Here is a 20,884-nt window from a genome sequence, read left to right on the forward strand (position 1 = left end):
CTGGGGAGCTGGAGAAGGCTTCATGGGCATGCAGATGGCAGCAGAAATGGGAGGAATAGCAAAGCCACCAGGACTGGTGTGCAGGACAGCAGGAGGCACACCCCCATGAAACCTGTGCTGACTCTGTCAGCCAGAGGCAGCTCTCCCCACTCTAGGTCCATATCACATATATGCCCCTCTTTTGTGGATTTGGCTCACCTGTCGCACATTAGTATACATGGCTCATTTCCCAACAACGAGTTTAAGGACAGGTTCCAAGTCTAAATAATTCTGTCATCTCTCATTCAACCATTTCACTCACTTAAGATGGTCTCTTATATGAATGAATTTTTTTCAGGTGCTAGGTTGGTAAACAAGACAGCCAACATCTGCTTTTGTTTGCTTTTCCAACATGCCCATTCATGCACATGCACCAGGAACCTTTAGTAAAGATCCCAGTGTAATGAATGAACGAATGAACACATGGGTCTAAAGCAGTCCCAACTCTAAGTCAATAATAGTTGGCTGGCTGTAAGGTCCTCAGATCTCCTCTAGCCTTCTGAAGCCATTGGAGGCAGGGCCCCAAGGCGGCGGCATTGTCCTGGCACTCACACCAGCACTGACCAATTACAACCACCTTGGAATTGAGGGCATAGCCATGTGCCATTCCCAGGGACATCAGCAGGTTTTTTTCCCCTGACTAGGAGAACCGTTTTTCACCACTGTACCCTTTCTTACTAAAATGACAAGAAATTGTGAATTCACAGTACCTGACTCTCCAACTCCTTGGAATCCAGCATTCCAGAAATTTTTGTTGTGAAAAGACACAGGGGCTCTAATTACTTGGAGCTTGCTTCTTCTTTCCTCCATTCAGTTCTTGAGGATAATAAGACCTTACATTGACCAAATAATTCTATGGTCCAGCACAGTGTTCAGTGCATTACCTGGGCTCCTTGTTTATGGCCCGACAGACCATGGCCATGAAGAGACAGCTTACCTCACTCTGCTTGTCAGCATGCATACTCTGTTTCTGATTTCTCTTCAGGATTATATTTCCTTTGTCGATTATGAAATCATTTCCTTGCTGCTGCAAATACACATCGCATGTAGGCAAAGCTGTTGCTAATATCTTAAAAAGAAAAGAAATGAAAGAGTAAGTAAGCAACAAAAGGTCCAATGATCTTGAAGTTCAAGAATTTTAGATTATACCATAATTTAAAAGGTAATTATGATTTTCACTTAATAGCCTCAGGAAGCAGTCATGGAAACAGTTAATAATTTTTTGTTTTCCTGTGAAAAGAGAAAATTTTTGGTGGTCCTGTAGGGCCTTCAGCCATTCCTTGTAAGGAATTCCAGTCATCCCCTAAGGGCCCCATTGCCTAAGGCCTGTAAAAATTTGCAAATGTCTGCTGCTAGCATTAAGTAATTGCCTCTTTGAGGCTTTTCTCTTGCAGAGAATCCGGCCTTTTTGCAGAGCTGTCTGTCCTGCAGAGAATCCGGCTAAGCAGCTGACTACAACTGAAGATAACCCTGTAAACCTTGTCCCTGTTGCTGCCAGATGTCATGTGCACACCTACCTGCAGCTGTCCCACCCCCACTTCCTGCCGGGGTCGTTTTCCCACCAAAGGAAAAGACCCTATATAAACCCTGCCCTAAACCCCATTCAGGGTCAGAGCCATTTTGGAGACTTGGTCTAGGCCAGGCCGCTGGCAATAAACCCTTTGCTTTCCTTATCGACAGTCTCTGAGTGGTTTATTCTTGCTGAATCTGCTGTAACAGTGCTAAGGCCACATATTGGTTTTTATTTTTAAAGGATGTTATACTAGTGAAATTCTAAACTGGTAAAATATTTATTCTTATCTACTGATTTTGTGGTGTTTAAGAAAAACTACAAATGCTATGTTTTAACATGAAATGTCAAGAAAAAATTTGTAGAAAATCAACAATAGGCATGGTACACAGATTCAAAGATTAATGAGCTATCATAACTTTTCACACACTCTAGATCGATTCCTCGTGGTTCTCACAGTTTGTAGGATTTGGTCTTGAAAGTTCCCATGAGGGGTTATACCAGGATACCCAAATTGCACCAGTAAGACAGAAGCAAAGGAATTGCATTAATGCAACTCCAGTTTCCTTGAAATTTTGGGTTTTATGGGCTTCTCTTTCATATCTTCTCCTTAGTCATTCAGCTACAACCCAGTTAGAATCTCCAATTGCTCATTTTCAAATGCTCACTGTATCTTGGACATTGGTGTTTGCTTGGTTATGTCTCATTATTGATTTTATATACAGGGTCATTAATTTCACAGGTGCCCATGTTGCTCAGCATCAGTATGCAGCCCTGAGGTCAGCAGTGGCACTTTAAGAACTTTCTTACTCTAGTGTTTACTGTTCAGAGCCTCAGCCATACTCTGATCAGTTCTTCTACTCATCTGTGAGGAGGACCCTTCAGACAGGCCCCTCTGAGGTTATGCATACTAATCCTCTTCTTTTTTTTACTCACCAATTGTGTTAATCTTATAACACAAAATTACAAATTGTTTAATTAACTTTATTAAGAAAACACATTATGGAATCAACTATATACTATATCAAACTCTATACTGTGTTAAATTCAATCAATATTAACTTCTGTGACCACAGGTAATTTCTCTAAGAAAACAAACCAGCACTTCCCAAACTGCATATGAATCACCCAAGGATCTTGCTAAGATACAGACCTGATTCTGTGAGTCTGGGGTGGGGCCTGAGATTCTCCAAGTCTAATGAACTCCCAGGTGATGCCAGTATTGATGGCCCATCCACAGACTACATTTTGAATAGCAAGTATGTTGCCACAGACTGAATGTTTGTTCCCTCCCCTGCAAAGTCATTATGTTGAAACCTAATCCTCAAGGTCATGTATTTGGAAGTAGGGCCTTTGGAAGTTGATTAGGTCACAAGGGTGGGGCCCTCATGAATAGAATTAGTGCCCTTATAAAAGAGGCCTCAGAGAGCTCCTTTACCACTTCTGTCCTGTGAGGAGTTGGGAAAAAGACAGATGTCTATTAGCCAGAAAGTGAGCTCTCAGCAGACACTGAACCTGCGAGTGCATTGATCTTGGACTTCCCAGCTTCCAGAACTGTGAGAAATAAACTCTTGTTGTTTATAAGCCATCTAGTATATGGTATTTTTGTTATAGCAGCCCAAAAAGGCTAAGAAAAATATATACACAGGCATACCTCATTTTATTGCAATTTGCTTTACTGTGTTTCTCAGATGTTTTGCTTTTTTTTTTTTTTTTTTTTTAACAAATCAAAGGCAAGACCCTTCACCAGCAAAAAGATTATGACTCACTTTATTGCAGTGGTCTGGAACCAAATCCACAACATCTCTGAGGTGTCCTTGTATATAGCCTTTTTAAGTCCTACCAAGAGAGTTACTTTTCATTCTTCCTAGTTCTCTGAGATTCATGCCCTTTCATGTCTCCATCTCCATCCTTTGTCTCTTTTATTCCTATCTGGACCATTGCAGGCTGCTCTCCCTCCATCCCAGGCTTTTCTTGGGTTAGACTGAGGAGACTTCCAGTCAAGATGGCAGCATAAGTAAACATGGCTCACCTCCTAGCACAACCACATCAAAACTACAACTAAATTATAGAACAACCATCACTCAGAACCATTAGAAAGCAGGATGAATGGAAGTCTGACAACTATGGAATTAAAGAGATCACATTCATCCAGACTGGTAGGAGGGGAGGAGATGTGGAAAAGGCGGGTTCCACATCCATGTGTGGTGGATAAAAATTTGGGAAGGAGATCTCAGGAGTGAGGAGTCCCAGCCCCACACCAGGCTCCCCAGCCCAGGGTTGCAGTGCCAGGAGGATAACTCACCATGACACTGGCTGCAAAAACCAGTGGGGATTGAGTCAGTGGAATAAACTTCTGGAGTCACAAGCAGTCTTAAATAGCCCACTTACTCAGACTCACTCCCTCTGAATTCCAGCACTGGGGTAGCAGCTTGAAAGGCACAAGTGGCTTACAGGAAGGCACTGAAGTGTCTGGCATTAAGGTAGGAACTGGGGGACAGATTTCTCCCAGACAGAAAGGTGGGCAGATGCCATTAACCCATATCTGAACCTTCTCTCAACAGAGTCAGCAGGTGGGTGACATATCTGAGACTTCATCAACCTGGCTAACACTGTTTGCCCCACTCTAGAGATCCCCTGAAGTTCCGTGCCACCCAACTTACATCTGTTAACAGTGGCTTTTCCATATGAATGGCTGGTTTTAGCTCATGCTACACATCCTCCTAAAGCCTTTTAAATAAGCAACAGCCAGCCTCAATGAGCCAAGCCCCAAGCCCCCAGCTCCTATACTTCTTGCTAACTGGACCCAGGCACAGCATTTGCAGCAGTCAGCCTAGGTTCACAGCTTGGCTTTGCCTGGGAATCTCTAGGCCCAGCACAAGTAGCAGCCATTTCAGATTGCTTTTTAGCTCAGGCAGGGTGGCCCTGGGCCAAGCACAGGTGGGGGCTAACCCTGGCCTACACCACCCAGGAAATGCCAGGACCTGTGTACCCAGTGAACAACTACAGACCATCCTGGAGCACCACCATTCTGCCCCTACACAGCTGATCCTCCATGGAGGGCAGAGGTTGGTGGTCACAGCCAATCTTGCAGCTGACTGGCCTGGTTAAATTCCTCCCAATGCTCTGCCAACAGAAACCAAGGCTCAACTACAAGAGGAGGGTGTACTCAGCCCACACAAAGGGTACACCTCAAATACCCAGCTTGAGTGATATGCCATTGAACCCTACAGGACACCTACTACATTAGGCCATGCTACCAAGACATGGAGTCAAAACAGCTCTACCTAATACATAGAAACAAACACAGGGTGGCTGCCAGAACAAGGAGATGAAGAAACATGGCTCAGACAAAAGAGCAAATCAAAATTCCAGAAAAAGAACTAATAAAATGGAGATAAACAATCTATCAGATGCAGTGTTCAATACACTGGTTAAAAGCATGCTTAAGGAACTCAGTGAGGACCTCAATGGCATTACAAAAAAAAAAAAAAAAAAAAAAAAAAATACCCTGTCAAAAATGAAGGACATATGAATTGAAATAAAGAACAATTTACAGGGAAACAACAGTAGAATGAATGAAGCTGAGGAACAAATCAATGATTTGGAACATAAGAAAGAAAAAACAAACAATCAGAAAAACGAGAAGAAAAAAGAATCCAAAAAACCTAGGATTGTGTAAACAGCCTCTGGGACAAGTTTAAGCATTCCAACATTCACATCATAGGGGTGCCAGAAGGAGAAGAAACAGAGAAAGAAATTGGAAATCTATTTGAAAAATAATAAAAGAAAACTTCCCTAATTTGGTGAAGGAAATAGACATGCCAGTCCAGGAAGAATAGAGTCCCAAACAAGATGGGTGCAAAGAGGCCCACTCCAAGACACATCATAATTAAAATGCCAGAGCTTCAAGATAAAGAGAGAATTTTAAAAGCAGCAATAGGACAGCAGTTAGTTACCTACTGGGGAGTACCCATAAGGTTGTCAGCTGATTTCTCAAAAGAAACTTCGCAGGCTATAAGGCATTGGCAAGAAATATTCAAAATCATGAAAAGTAGGGACCTACAGCAAAGATTGCTCTACCCAGCAAAGCTATCATTCAGAATTGAAGGACAGACAAGAAAAACTAAAAGAATTCATCACCACCAAACCATTATAATATGAAATGTTAGAGGGACTTATTTAAGAAAAAGAAGATCAAAACTATGAACAATAAAATGCCAATAAATACATATCTATCAAATCTAAGAAAACAAACTAAACAAACAAGAACAGAGACAGAGTCATGTATACGGAGAGTATTTTGATGATTGCCAGATAGGAGGGGTATGGGGGAATGGGTGAAGAGGTAGGGGATTAAGAAGTATAAATAGGTCATTACAGAATAGCCATGGGGATACATACAAACTACAGTATAGGAAATGGAGTAGCCAAAGAACTTATACTCATGACCCATGGACATGAACAATGGTGTGGGGATTGCCTGAGGGACTGGGGGGTGCTGAGTGGAAGAGGGCAAAGGGGAAAAATTGGGACAACTGTAATAGCATAATCAACAAAATATAATTAAAAAATGAGAATTAAAACTAGGTACACTTAAAAAAAAGCACACCGAGGATAGTCTTGATCATGTCATTTTCTTACGTAGAAAGCTTCAATGAGTTCTCATTGTTCAGAGAATAAAATGTAGCCTCTTTAACAGGAGAATCTAATGTTCCTTTTCAATACTTTTTCGTTATACAAACTTCGTGTTCTACCTGTAAATACAACTGTCTTTTTTTTTCTCTGAACCATTAGTTATAACTTTTCCTGGATGGACTATCTTCTCACCTAGTCTACTAATTGAATCTTATTGTTTACAAGTCTCAGGCCAATTATTCTTTCTCTGTGTTAAGCCTGTTCATAAAGGTGTTAAGCCTGTTCATAAAGGATCACCCATGGCTCTGAAATCCTAATGCACTTATTGACTCTTTTTTTCATATGGCGCTGCCCCCTTCTATATATGTAAACATAGTAGCTATGGTTCAAAACTCCAGAAGGGCAGGGACTCTAACTAAACCCTTTCTGTGCCACCTTAGTTTGAAGTTCAGCATTACGCATATGGATGGGCAACATACTGGTGGTTGAGAGCAAGCTTTGAAAGCAGACACATTTGGGTTTCAGTCCAGGCCCCACTGTCCACCAGCTGTCTGACTTTGGGCAAGTTACTAAACCTCTCTAATGCTTTCCCTCATCTGGAAATTACAGATGATAATAGCTATTATTTGGAAAGTTAAGTAAGATAATGTATATAAAGTGCAAAGCACAGAACATTAAATCAGTGCAAGTTTTATTTATTTATTTATAGTAGCACACAATATGTATTTGTTAAATGAATGCATGAATAATTAAATTGTGTCTAACATATTAACCTTTAAACACTTAACATCCATCCCGCCTTTAATTTCCTTTCCTTTGCAATATGCATTATTTTCCAATCCTTTAAGCAATTTTCCTTGCCTTTTAAACCCATTCTGTATCCTTGCTATTTTTCTTTAAGCCATGGAGAGATGAGTAAGGAGTCGCCTGAGTCATTCTATTCAGTTTGGAGCTATTAGCACATATGATATTAGTTGCTTCTCAGAGCCCATGACATGGTACATACTGAATAAATGTTAAGTAGCATTCCATTTATTTTAACTAATCATGTTTGTTTTGTGTATTCTTACTTGAAAAATGTAAATTATTGTATTTATAGTTGTAAAGGAGACTCTGGTATTTCTCCTCTACTTTCACGGTGTTACCACAGTCACAACACTCCTGACACTAGATGTGTAGGTTTATTCCCATAAGCATCAAGTCTCTGACACCAGCTGGTTGTCCTACATGGTTGTACTACAATTTAATTTATTTCTGACACTATCTACCTGGAGTTAGCATGAGATCCCATAGGTTAAGACCCCAGTCCCATAAGACTGCCTCCCTCTTCAGATGCCAATTAGAAGTAGTGGTGATACCTGTACTTCTGACCTACTGGCTAAAATGGGATTCCTGTGACCCCTCCTTGGGTTTAACAATTTACTAGGATAGCTCACAGAAATCAGGGAAATACATATACTGGTTTATTATATAATAAAGGATAGGATAAAATATACAGATAAATAGCCAGATGAAGAGTTACATAGGGTGAGAACTGGAAGGGCCACAGACACAGGAGCTTCTGTCCCCTTGGAGTTGGGGTGCACTGTGCTACTGGCACATGGATGTGGTCACCAACATGGAAGCTCTCTGAATCCAGTACACCTCGCGTTTTCATGGAGGCTACATCACACAGGTAATAATTCAATATTCAGCCCTCTCACCCTCCTGAAGGATGGGGCATGGGACTGAAAGTTTCAAGCTTCTAATAATGGCTTACTCTTTCTGGTGACTAGTCCTCATCCTGAAGCTACCCAGGAGCCCATTTAGAGTTGCCTTACTAGAACAAAGAACACTACTATCTTCTCCTATTGCTTAGGAAATTCCAAAGAATTTAGGAGCTCTGCATCAGGAGCCAGGTCAAAGACCCATATTAGAACAAAAGATGTTCTTAAGTGCTCTTACCACTAAGGAATTACAAAGGAGTTAGGCGCTCTGTGTCAGGAGCCAAGACAACTCTCTATATTTCTCTATTAATCCACAATAGGTATAGCCGACATATAACTACCAACATTCCTTTTCAAAAGTTTTTTCATCACCATTATAAAGAGGCAATGTTAAAAACCATGAGGAAGACTGCAGAAAGAATTGTTTCATTTCGATTCCATGACCCCCTACAGCTGTAAGCCTCCTGCTGCACCAATTCCAGTCACTAAAACTGCAAATTCCAAGGCTCATGATAGCATTTTTATCCCTTATGTATTTTTATCTCTTTGAATTTCTATCAGTGTTCAGATAAGGAAGAGACGTAAAGAAGTTCCCAGTTTTCTGTTCAATCTGATCTTCAGAATCAATTTTCACACACTTTCTCTCCCTAAAGAATTATACATTACCTTTCCCTTTGTCATAATCCTGTCTATGGCTGGAGTCACATGCTTGAGAATGTTATGGGAGTCTAATTTGTATTTTCTCTAATCATTTTACATGTGTGTGTCTGTACCTCTCACAAAACTTTAAGGAAAATATTTTTATAGAAAATATCTGTGGACGAAAAAGAGGCCACAAACTAAACCTGACAAGTTCAGGGGAGGCCCGCATGGCAGCCTTACAAACTCAGAGACCTAAAGTAACCACATAGGATGGTCTGAAATTAAAACTTTCTACCTAAAAGTGAGTCATGGCGGGTAGTCATGTCTTAGTTGGTATCTTCTCTGACAAAGGTCAATCTTTACCTTAACTGAGCCGGTCTATCGTCTTTTTGCATCTATGATAACTTACCTTTGGAATGCCACAGTAATCCCTCCCCTCTCACAGCACCAGAGCAGAGACCACAAAACCCCTCACCATTACAGTTATCATGTTAATTGTTAACTGTTAACTATCCGGTACCATCTATGTAAAAGAAGTATGTGTCTATTCCTTTTACTTTTCATGCAATCCCTGAAGTTTCCCTGCTTTGCTTTCTCCCACCTCACTAATCTTTCACCAGTAGATTTCACACAACCCCTGTATGTCTTCCCTTTTGACTCTGAAGTATAAATAAGTGGTAAAACTTCCATTTTCTGGAGCATTTTCTCAATCCATTGAGATTTTGCTTCCTGGAAATTGTTGTCAGTTTGGCTCAAATAAACTCCTAAAAATTCTTACAGGTTTGGACTTTCTTACATTGATATACCCCACAGGAATGTAACTTGTAGAAAATGAAGTAGAGTACCAAGTGTCACCTGCAATCACACACTCCTGTGAACATCACTGACTTCAGTGACAACTGCTAATCCCAGAGTAGCTTCACAGGCCAGAGAGCACATCTACACTGCTTTCATGTACCACATTCAATCATTCATTTATTCATTAGCAGAGATCTGTCAAGTTCCTCTTATGTGACATGCTCTAGAGCAGCAATGGTAAATGGGTCACACATCCTCCCTTTCCTCTCATGGGTTACAGTGCCATGGGGGAGACAGACAAGTAGAGGCTCAATAAACACACTATCTGATGGGTGCATCAAAAGAGCAAAAGTCAAGTCAGTTTTATCACAACTTAACCCAATTCATATTTATGTCCCAAGCTCTGGGCTAGAACCAGGATACAAAGATCAACAAAATGCAGACTCTGCTTTCAAGAATCTATATAATCTATAGTTCCATGGCAGAATAAACTCTACTCTGATCTGCATTTGTGGGTAAAACCATCTTTTCCAGGTACCTTAGCCATAATCTCAAGGGTGTGCTATTTCATCAAATGAAGTTTGTAAGGAGAGTAAATGAAATACGAACCAGAGGGGCAAATCCTTGAAGTGGCGTGGCTTCCTCAGCCTCATAGAGATAGAAATTCAAAGAAACAAAGAAGTAGCCAGGGGCTGGTTCAGTGCAGCTGCGGCCAGAGACATGTGGGCGGCACTTGCACTGCCCATCCTTGGGAGAGCACCTGAGGAAAAGCAAACCCATCTGAAAAAAGTGTAGAGGAGGCAAGTGCAAAGTGAAGGCATGGGAGTGCTGAGCTAACTGTGCCCAAGTTTGGATCCATTCTTTGAATTGATCAATCAACTCTCCTAGGGAGGAGAAGCCATGGGCTCTAGAAGTCTGGTCTTGAAAAGCAAATCCAGATCCATGAAACCAAATAGCCACTTCTTTCCTCAGTGGCTCTGATTCTGCTTGAAAAACTAGGAAAAAAAGAGGGTAGGATCTCTTTGTGGAGTGGCAAGAGTTAGTGTTTTAAGCAGGCCAGGTCACACGTTTGCAGGCATCTATCCCATCATCTCACGAGAGATCCAGGCAGTAGAAATGTCATCTTACCCTTGAAGATACTTCATGTAAAACAAATCAGCTGGGCTCTGGTTAATGTCTGGAGATTGTTGCTTTCTGATGCTCTTTACCTGTGACTATGAACTTATCAGAATAAAGTTTGCTTTTATGTAGATATGTGAGTGAGGAATACTGTCGCAAAACTTTGTTTTACCCATTTTACTGACTTACACATTAGAATAAGCCCCTCCAATATCACAGTCACAGGGAGCACATCCATGGAGATGATATTCCAGTCCCCAGTATCCAACCTACAAAGAGAAAATGCTCAGTTGATTCAGGTATGAAGATAGTTGCTGCTTTGGCATATAATATCGAAAGCACTACAATTCAATGGTTGCCCAACAAATGACCACACAGCCTGAACAATCATACAGTAGCTTTTATTGTTTGTGTACTTGGTAATGATTTTCAAAGACACTAGCTCCCATTCCAAGGACATGCAATGAAGGGAACAGGCAAGTTGTCTGTGTAGTGTTCAAGTGGAGATGCAATGGAAACCACACAGCTCCTCTGACAGAACCAATTTAGCCTCAAGCTGGGTTGTTTAAGGCCAGTCAAGAGAAGTTCTTCAACTACCCTATTTACAACTGTTTTTATAAAACCAGTAGATTTCCTTACTGCAAAATCCCTAGGGACTTTTACTTAAACAATACTGAAATGTTTTGGGGTAAAAAAAAAAAAAAAAATCAGTCAAGCTGATTTTGAGGTCTTACATGAATATCAGAGTTTAGACGAACCACTTGTTTATAAATAGAGTTGTTTTGGCATAACAATCTCTTCCTCTGAGAGTTAGCTCTGTTGCCTAAGACTTTTCATCATTGCAACATCTTGACCTTTATTCAGGATAAACAACTGGTGATATACAAACAACTATTTCTTAAATATGATAAGATTTACTATAAAATAATCATGCTCTTACTAGGCATGGAACTATTGTTTGAAATGGGTTCGTGAAATAGCTATACTTTTTCTTTTTATCTTGATAAAATTTTTTGCCCAATTTTACTCAAGAAGATTTATTTTAAACATTTAAAGTTGACTTAATTTGTTACAAAATTCAGTAAAGGACTTTTGATATTTTATACAAAACCAAATTTCAGTTTAGGCAGAAACAAGGTGAAATGAACTGCTTCACTGAGGCTGGGGCTGTGAAAATGCCTTCTGGGCAGGGTACACTGCTATGTTGGCCACCTCAATACAGGTCAGGGCACCATTGGACAGATGTGGTTTTGGGGCGCCTGGCAGATATGTGGGCTCACTGACAATGGACAGGTGCCCCTTGGGTGGCCCTTGCTCAGTTATTTTTTTCCTGTAAACACAATCGAGTTACCTGCAAAGTGGCAGTTAACCTGCCAATAAAAAACTCAGCATGAGTCTAAGGTTTATTGGATTGCTCTGCTGTGGTGTCTCCATGGATCCTGTTAAACAGCTCTGTATGCTTCTTTGTGTTGCCCACGCATGGCCACCAAGCTTGGTGTGGCTCATTTTGCTAAGTAAACTTTGAGACAACTCACCTTGTCTCACATTGAGTGCCTTCTGAATACTTCTGTGCTTTCTTTCCCTACCTCCTCTGCTTCATCCTCATATGATTTCAGTAAAATTACTTAAAATATTAGCACAAAACTATGTCCTAATAGGCATATGTTTCATATTTATCAGCTGCATTTCTTCAGACACATCAAGGTCACTGTTCTTTTATTAGGTTAATTTTTTTTTCTTTCTAAAATGTCATGGTGGCTGCCAAGATTGGAGAACAAAGAAGAGTTGAGTTTGAACTCCCTATTGCATAACACATTTCTTATGGAGTAAAAATGTTTTATTTGACAAATTTTCGACATATGTACTCATACATTTGGTGGAGTCTGTGAAAAATCCAAAAGTTTATTTTCCACAGGAATAAATGTTTTAAAGATGTTTTTAAAAACATTTAAATCCATTTTTTAAATGAGCACATCAAAAATATTTCTAGGCAAGGAGTGGTAGAAGTGGTAAAGAGACTGCGGGCAGAGAACAGAAGAGGCCCCATGATCTGGTAGGCCTAAAGAAAGGGGCAGGTAGGTAAATGCTCTTACCTTCTACTGCTTGGCCCTTTTAGGTGAACAAAGTATAAAACTATTGACATGAGCTATACTCTTTATGCTGTACTAACTGTGGTGATTATTTTGTAAAGCATATAAGTGTCTAATCACTATTTTGTATACAGTAGTCCCTCTCTATATCGCGATTCACTTATTGCAGCCTCACTGTATTGCGGGATTTTAAAAAATATTATATTTAATTATTTATCGTAGATTTCTCACTATATTGCAGGATTTTGCAGTACTGCATATGTATGTTGTTAAACTTACGTAGGTTTAAGAGTGTAGAATATGTTTAAGAACATAAGTAGTGTTTATAAAAGTGTGGAAAAGGTTAATAAAGGAGTGGGAAAGGTTAATAAGGGACTGGGAATGGTTTATAAGTGTGTGGGAAGGGTTTATAAAGCCTTAAAAAATATATAAATATTAAAATAAATGTAAGGTTCCTACTTCATGGATTTTCACCTATTGCGGGGCAGAGGGGTCTAGAACATAATACCCACGATAAGTGAGGGAGTACTGTACCTGAAACTAGTATAATATTGTATGCTAAGTATAATTAAAAATAAAATTTATAAAACCAGGAACATCTGCTGTGACTGGGTGGTTCAGTTGGTTGGAACATTGTCCCATACACCAAAGGGTTGCAGGTTTGACTCCCAGTTGGGGTATGTACGGGAGGCAATGAATTGATGTTTCTCTGTCTCTGTCTCTCTCTCACCTTCTTTCTCTCAAATCAATAGAAACATATCCTCAAGTGAGGGAAAATAAAAACAACTCAGGAATATCTTTGAAGCACAATAAAGCAAAATACAATAAAGTGAAACAAAAATGAAACAGAAAAATATTGGCATGTGTGCCTGAGTAGGTTCAGTCCAATCTGGTAAATGTTGGTGTGCTAGTAAATGATTAACAGCCAGCTCTCTGTGGGGGCTGATTTCTAGTATTTGCTGATTTCTGTAGTATAAACACATTTAGCACAGTAGTATCCAAACACAATAGGACAAGGAAAGCAATGAGCAAGACCAAGTCTCTCCTAGGCAACGGCAGTAGAAGTCTGCATCACTACCTACAAGGGAAATTGTAGGCAAATACGTACAGTGCACTCCTCACAGTGGGGTCCGGTGGAAAAGGGCTGGCACAGGCACTGGCCTGTGTCCACATCACAGGTTGAGAGTGGCAGACTCCCCAGAGGGTTACAGTTGCAGGCTGAAAGCACAGCATACACAATCATTCATTTTTATTTCACACCATTTGTAACTGTTCTTAATAGCTCACACTGAGCAAAACAGGTGGCCACAGGAACACAGAACAGCCAGCCTTGCCAAGCTTCCTGACTGCCTGGCTACAAGATTATTGTACTGCACACAACCATGCACAGGAATACCAGTGCCAAACACTTCCAGAGCCCTCGTGTAGACCTACTGGATGGCAATTAGGAGGAGATAAGAAAGTGGAGTATGCAAACTGAGGGCCCTGCACTGTTATGCTGAGTGATGCTGGCTGGGGAGCTGACTAGTGACAAGGATTTCTGGTGCCATGGTTATTACTGATGGTTCCTTCTACGGCAGATGCATCTATCATTTCCCCATTTATTCCCTCTCTTTTTTTACTGCATTGTTCCATTTTCATTTTCTTCTCCTCCCCCTCTCTCTTTTATACCCATAGACATTTCTGAGTTTTTTTTTTTATGTTATGAAGGCTAAGAAATTATACTACCAGAGCAAGATGTATATTTCCCATTCAGGAAAAACCATTGTTCATGGAAAAATACAAATGATCATCAACTGAAAAATGAATAAATGAAATGGGATATATTGATACAATGGACATATTCAGTTATAAAAAGAAATGAAATATTGATTCATGCTACAACATGGATAAACCTTGAAAAATATTATACTAAGTGAAAGAAGCCAGCCATAAAAGACCACAAATTATAGGATTCCAGTTTATAAAATGTTCACAACAGGCAAATCTGTAGAAACAGAAAGTTGATTTGTCCTACCTAGGGCTGGGGAAATGGGAGGATAGGGAAGTAGTAGATAAAGAACATGGAGTTTCTTTTCTTATCTTTTTGTAATGGTAGAATATATTTAACATAAAATTACTATCTTCACCATTTTAAGCGTACAATTTAATTCAGTAGGGTTGGCACACTCACATTGTTATGCAACCAATCTCCAAAACTCTTTTCATCTTGCAAAACTGAAGCTCTGTGCCCATTAAACATCATCTCTCTCCATTTCCCCCTCTTCTCCAGCACTTGGCAACCACCATTCTCCATTCTGTTTGTATGGATCTGACATTCAAGGTGCCTCATATAAGTAGAATTATACAATATTTGTCCTTTTGTGACTAGCTTATTTCATTTAACAGGCTTTCAAGGTTCATTCACATTGTAGCATGCATCAGAATTTCCTTCCTTTCTAAGGCTGAATAACATTCCATGGTATATACATACCACATTTTGCTTATCTACTTATCCATGGGTGCACATTTGAATTGTTTCCATCTTTTGGACACTGTGAACAATGCAGCGATGAACATGAGTATACAAATATCTCTTTCAGACCATGTTTTCAAACTTTTGGGTACATAGCCAGAAGTAGGGTATGGGGTTTCATTCTGGGATAATGCAAACATTCTAAAACTGATTCTGAATATACAAAAAAAAAAAAAAAAAAATCACTGATTGTACACTTTAAAAGGTGAATTAGGTGGTATGTGAATTATACCTAACTAAAGCTGTTATAAAAGAAAAACAAAACAAAGCAAAACAAAAACCTCTATCTGGCCTCTTCTCAAAGGGCATTAAGTTAGTTTGGGAACCAGGGAAAATGTCTGGAGTGCTGCAAAGTGTGACGGGGCACTGGCTTGACTATATAATTCATTATCCTGAAATTTAATTTTGCCATTAAACTCAAGAAGAAAATCTTATTACAGAAAGATTTAGTACACTCTTCTCTAAACATGCAAGTAATGTACAGCTCTTTATATGGATAAAAATATAGAGTATGATGCTGTGAAGGAAGGGAAATTATTTATCCAGACACCCTGAAGATTCTGCAGCTCCTTGAGATCCTAGGCAGCTCTAAGCTTGTGTGATCCTAAAGCCAAGGGCTTCTTCATTTGGCCCCAGAAAACTCTGAAGTTTTTTTCTATTTCCCTGAAACCTCTCCCCAGACTCTAATTTTTTTTCTTTGTCAGAGAACATAAAAGTACAGGAGAGGTTTGAGAAGAAAAGAAAGTAATGTAAAAAAGAAAGAAAGAAAGGAGCCATCACATGAAAATTGCCCAAGAAGTCATCAGTCTTTACAGTCCGTATAGAAGAGTTCTAGTGGAAGCTGTTTTTCTAAAGGTTTCACAGCTTCGCGCTAAGTTTCTTGGCATTTTCCACTGTTTGCTCCAGCAGAAAAATGTGACCGCCCCCTGCTGGTCACTTATGATTAAACCCAGTAAACTACCAAGAATTTAACTTAACTAAAATTTATGGGAGTTTTTGAATCTCTTTTAAAAACCAAGAACCTGGAAGGACTCTCGGGTATTTACAATGAACCGAAGTTTAGAGCTGACAGAGACAGCCCCAAGCCTTAAACCATCCGGGCTGGCTGTGCAGCCACCGTTGACTCACCCTGACAGCCCATGGGGTCAGTGGCACTCAGTCCGTAGTGGTTGGGCTTGCACTGGTCGCACTTGGCTCCTTCCACGTTCTCCTTACACAGGCACTGGCCGGCCACAGACCCCAAGGCAGGATCCGAGTGTCTCACACAAATGCCACCGGATATGGTTCCGTCGGGGTCACATTCACAAGCTGGGGACACAGACATGCATTATCTAAGTTAACTGCAAATTGTGGGAAACCTGAAATGTAAGCATAGCATTTTACTCATGCTATAACTATTTTACATTGTTTAAATCATTAAATATGTATAAACAATTGGACAAGTGGGCAAACACTGCTCAGAAATAGCTCCCAGATCTCTGCTCTTTGAAAGTGTTGAAAAATTCCACCCATTTAAAAAAAAGAGACCTGGATTGTCCCTGTTAGGAGCACCTACAAGAAAGAAAGGAAGACCAAGAAATGTTCATATTCTTGTTTCCTTTATGGATGTCTGCTGATGGGGCAAAACCTTGAAGAGATTCTGGAAAATTAGATAACAGTCACCTGTAGCAAACGAGCAACAAAAGTTCCAACTCCCCCACTCCCTTTTTTTTAGTAGAAACTTGAACAACTGAAGGAAGGTGTGTCATATGATAAAGGATGCTGATAGTGTGAATAATCCCAGAGGGCAGACGTTACTAAAGGCAGAGCCTACCGGAGTCTAAGGAAGAACACTCTAGCAGATCTGGCTGTCAAACAGGGCACTGCCCTGCTCATCAGTGGTGGTGTCCAGGCAGAGACTGGAACAGCACTTGTGCCTTTTTAGAGGACGTGTGTGTGGTAGACATTAGATGACCACAAAGGTCCCTTGTATCTTTGTGGTGCTGTGTTTTCAAGGGATTCCACTTTTAAGGAATGTAATAAGAATACATAAATGAACATCCTGATTCCAAGGAATAATTACATTCACTTTTATACAGTTTTCTTTAGATCGATAAAAATAAAACCCTCAGGCCTAAAGCTATGTTTACACAACAACCAGTTAGGTTAGTGAGTTTAGTGAAAAAATCCAGTCAAACCAGTTGTTTGGTGTCATTGAAGCAATTACTTGGTTGTCATGGAAAACAATTTTTGCATGTCAATTGTTTGCTATTGAATTGTGACTTGAGAGGAAATCTTACTACGGAAAAACAGCACTGGGTTCTGTTTAGTTTGGAAAACCACACTTTCTTCTAATTAAAGCCATTGCTTCTAGAAAGGAACAAAGGGGATTCATTTTAGAAGTAGCCAAAAGGAAAAAGCTCGGCTTTATTTGGGAGACACTCCACAGGGTTAGTGCTGAGTTCCAGAGTATAATTTAATTATGTACAGAAGCATCTCTGGGGGATGTGAGTGAGTGGGTAGTAACTTTACTTCGAAATAACCCTATGTCATGGTCTTTAAGATAGAATTTCAATAAAATCTCTTGGTGTCCCACAACTTAATTCTAGCAAATTTTATTATCAGTGGTCGTGTCTACCAAATCTTTGGGTTTTTTTCTGTTTTAATCATAGAAGACTTAAAGTTAGTTAAGTCTTATGCCTGGAATCTGATTATGTAAATATTTAGAGTCAAACAAAAACAACTTAAGGGAAATTTATATGTGATTGCTGTGAGTCAGTCTTAAAACATGTCATTTGTATAGACTCACTTACACATACATAAGCATCTATTTAGGTAAACTGGGAGAAACTGAAGAGTCTCATGATGGCAATTTTTATAACCTTTTTAACTGCCTTTCCTCAAGAAACTCCTTGTTTACAAAGAATCACTTCTTAATTTCATATTGAGGTACTAGTTTTCTTTCCCTGGTTTCCTTCAAAAGCACCATCAAGTTAATACTAAGTGGTTCTTAAGGAACAAGAATTAGTTCAATGTGTTCAAAACATTTGGTTTAGTTATTTCAAATTTCTTTCCATATTCTGAGATTATCTGTTTCAAAACATATTTTCCTAAGAAAGCAATTTCATCTTCTTTTATAAATACATAGCTTTAAAAACAAAAATAACAGTTGTGTGTGTGTGTGATTATGGATTCTCATAAAAAATGTAGGACACTTAGGACATTGATTTTAAAAAAATGTATTTTCTGAGATTTCAGTTCTTTAAATTTTAAACAGGCCTTGTAAATAAAATTTTATGCAATCAAGTACCTACTGAGTAATCTGAACAAAAAAATTTATGTTTTTTTAAAAATTGTGATGATTTAAAGTTTGACATCTAGAATATTGTATATATTCAGGTAGCCACTGAATAACTTTTGCATAAGACTTCATTTTATGTATTATGATTATATAAAGTTTGAAGTTATAGTTTCATAGCAAGTCCCATACCCAATATAACAGTGATCATATAGCATGTGAAGCAGGATTTCTGGGTATTGAGAGAAACAATCTTCCATGGGTCTTGGGCATCTGAACGCTTTGCTGACAGTGCTGACAATGCAAGGCCCTGATTGCTCTTTATCCAGGCCACATCTCTAGATTATGTTTGCAGCAAGCTAACTTGAGGAATGAGGAAACTTCTCCCCAAAGAACAAGCTTGCTTGCATTGCTATAAAAGCAATGAACCCTCTGCTCAATGTTTCCTAGCTAAGAGTTAAAGTCATTATGTGTACAGGATCCACCTGATGTCCTTTGCATTGCCTCATGGAACTCGGGCTTGAGGGCTTGGAAACTCACACCAAGACAAACCTCTTGCTGCTTGCTGTGCCATGAGTAATGAAGTCTTTTGACTTTGACCCAGGAGTTTCATGTTCTCCACAAGCATCCATGGAACAATAACAGGCTAATCTGTTAGTTTGCAAGTTAAGTTCTCAGACTCAGTAACTGGCTCTGGGTGTTTGAAATCAGGTTAGGGTATTTCTCTATGCAATGATCAACAGCAGTGCTGAGATTAAAGAGAGGCAAGCAAGGTGCTGAAGGCTCAAAATTAAGGAGGTACTCACTGTCAGGTTAGTGCAACTGGCAAGTGTCAACCCTATGCTTACATGACTCTGAGATGACTCTGAGAGTGACTGCTTCCTTAAATTTTGGAACCTAGGTGTTTTGTTCACTCTAGTCTCATTGCTTCGGGGAAATGCAAGTTAAAATAATGGTGAGATCCATTTGCATAGCAAAAATTAAAGCGTGATAAAACCAAGTGTTGGCCAGGATATAGAGCAACAGGAACCCTTTTACACTGTTGGTCAGGCTGTTACTTGGTACACCTGCCTAGGGGACAATTCAGTATTACCTAATCAATTTGAAGAAGATTATATTATGTCCCAGTAATTCCCTCCTAGGTATGACTCTTAGGGACAGCCTCTGTGCATGTGCACAAGGCCACATACATGGCTATTGTAGCATCAAAATCAAAATAGACAAGTAGACTTGTCAGATTTATAGGAAGAAAGGAATTATACACAGAAATTAAAATTGGAGATCTAGGGCCACCTGATAAGGACAAATTTTAAAAATATAATGTTGAATAAAATACTGAAAGGTACAATACAGAATAATATAATTTATCTAAAGTTTGAAAATTTGCCAATATGTATTGTTTGTAGATAAAAACATATGTAAAAATGTAAAAATAAGCATGGTCAACAGTGTGGTGATTGCTGACAGGAGGGGGTTATAAGAGGACTAAATGGTAATGGGAAAAAATACAATAAAGATTAAATTTAAAAAAAGAAAAAAATAAATATGGTGATAGCTGCTAAATATGTTAGTTTGTCCCTAGAAAGAAGGGTAGACAAATGGGACAGATTGCATCTAGGACATCACTAGTACCTGTAGTGTTTTATTACAGTCTTGAAGATGATAGAGTAAGAAATTTTGATGAAGCTGGTGGTGGTTATAAAGGTGTTTACTATATTATTCTGTTATTTTGTATATGCTTGAAATATTTTTAGGAGTTGAAATTAAAGATAAAACGAAACTGCTTTAAGGTTAAAAAAGAAAAAAATAAGCAAGGTAATAGCTCATGCATCTTAACAACAAACTGGAATTGTCTACAGCCAGTCAAATGTAGCTATTTCCAGTAGTTAGCTACTTGCTGGAGCTGACCTCCGAAGACTCCAGGTGTCTGCGGCGTTTCTGAAACCATCCGCCCCCTGCTGGTTGAATCTAGAAGAGTGTCCTGATTTTCCAGGAGGAACCACGGCTGCAAGACTGCCAGGATGGACCTGGATTATTTGGCCCAATTTGTTCAGAGAAAGAAACGCTCTAGAGTTGAAGTGATTTTGCAATCCCCCACTGCCCCTAAGACGGCCGTTTGGAGATGCTGCTAAGCCGAGTGTGGACTGGCAGCCCCAGTGAGACTTGCTCCTTCAGCATTTCTCAAACCAGTGGAAAGGATGAGGCCAGAGGCTGGGAACTCACGAAGGCACGCGTAAGGATCTGAGATGGCCTTGAGGGGGTCCCTGTAGAAAAGGGGTCTGCAGTGATGGCAGTGCTGTCCCTCGGTGTTGTGCTGGCAGTCTTCGCACACGCCCCCGCTGATCCCGCCGCTGGCCAGGTACACGGTCATGTCGAAGTGACAGCGGTCCGAGTGGCTGTTACAGTTACAAGCTGGGAGAGGAGAGGAGTTACTGAGAGATTCAGCAAGGTGTGGAGAGTAACCGAGCTGGCATTCCACCTACGATTCCTGCATCCTCTCCTCTTTCTTTAGGCACTCCAGCTACTTTTTAGGAACACACCATGTATACA

General features: G+C 39.8%; 1 protein-coding gene across 1 annotated transcript in view; it reads right to left on the reverse strand.

Annotated features, from left to right (window-relative positions):
* LAMB4 (laminin subunit beta 4) overlaps window positions 1–20,884 on the reverse strand; it is a 100,805-nt gene that overhangs the window by 67,898 nt on the left and 12,023 nt on the right. Inside the window, exons 9-14 of the mRNA XM_090286886.1 lie at window positions 20,558–20,746; window positions 16,186–16,365; window positions 13,651–13,760; window positions 10,642–10,721; window positions 9,943–10,093; window positions 977–1,108 (exon numbers count right to left, since the gene is read on the reverse strand). Of these exons, the coding sequence (XP_090143012.1) occupies window positions 977–1,108; window positions 9,943–10,093; window positions 10,642–10,721; window positions 13,651–13,760; window positions 16,186–16,365; window positions 20,558–20,746 (842 nt within the window). The remainder of the gene's footprint in view (window positions 1–976; window positions 1,109–9,942; window positions 10,094–10,641; window positions 10,722–13,650; window positions 13,761–16,185; window positions 16,366–20,557; window positions 20,747–20,884) is intronic.

Source organism: Furipterus horrens, unplaced genomic scaffold (genome assembly GCF_987537825.1).
Source record: "Furipterus horrens unplaced genomic scaffold, mFurHor1.1.pri manual_scaffold_9, whole genome shotgun sequence".
NCBI classification, from domain to species: domain Eukaryota; kingdom Metazoa; phylum Chordata; class Mammalia; order Chiroptera; family Furipteridae; genus Furipterus; species Furipterus horrens.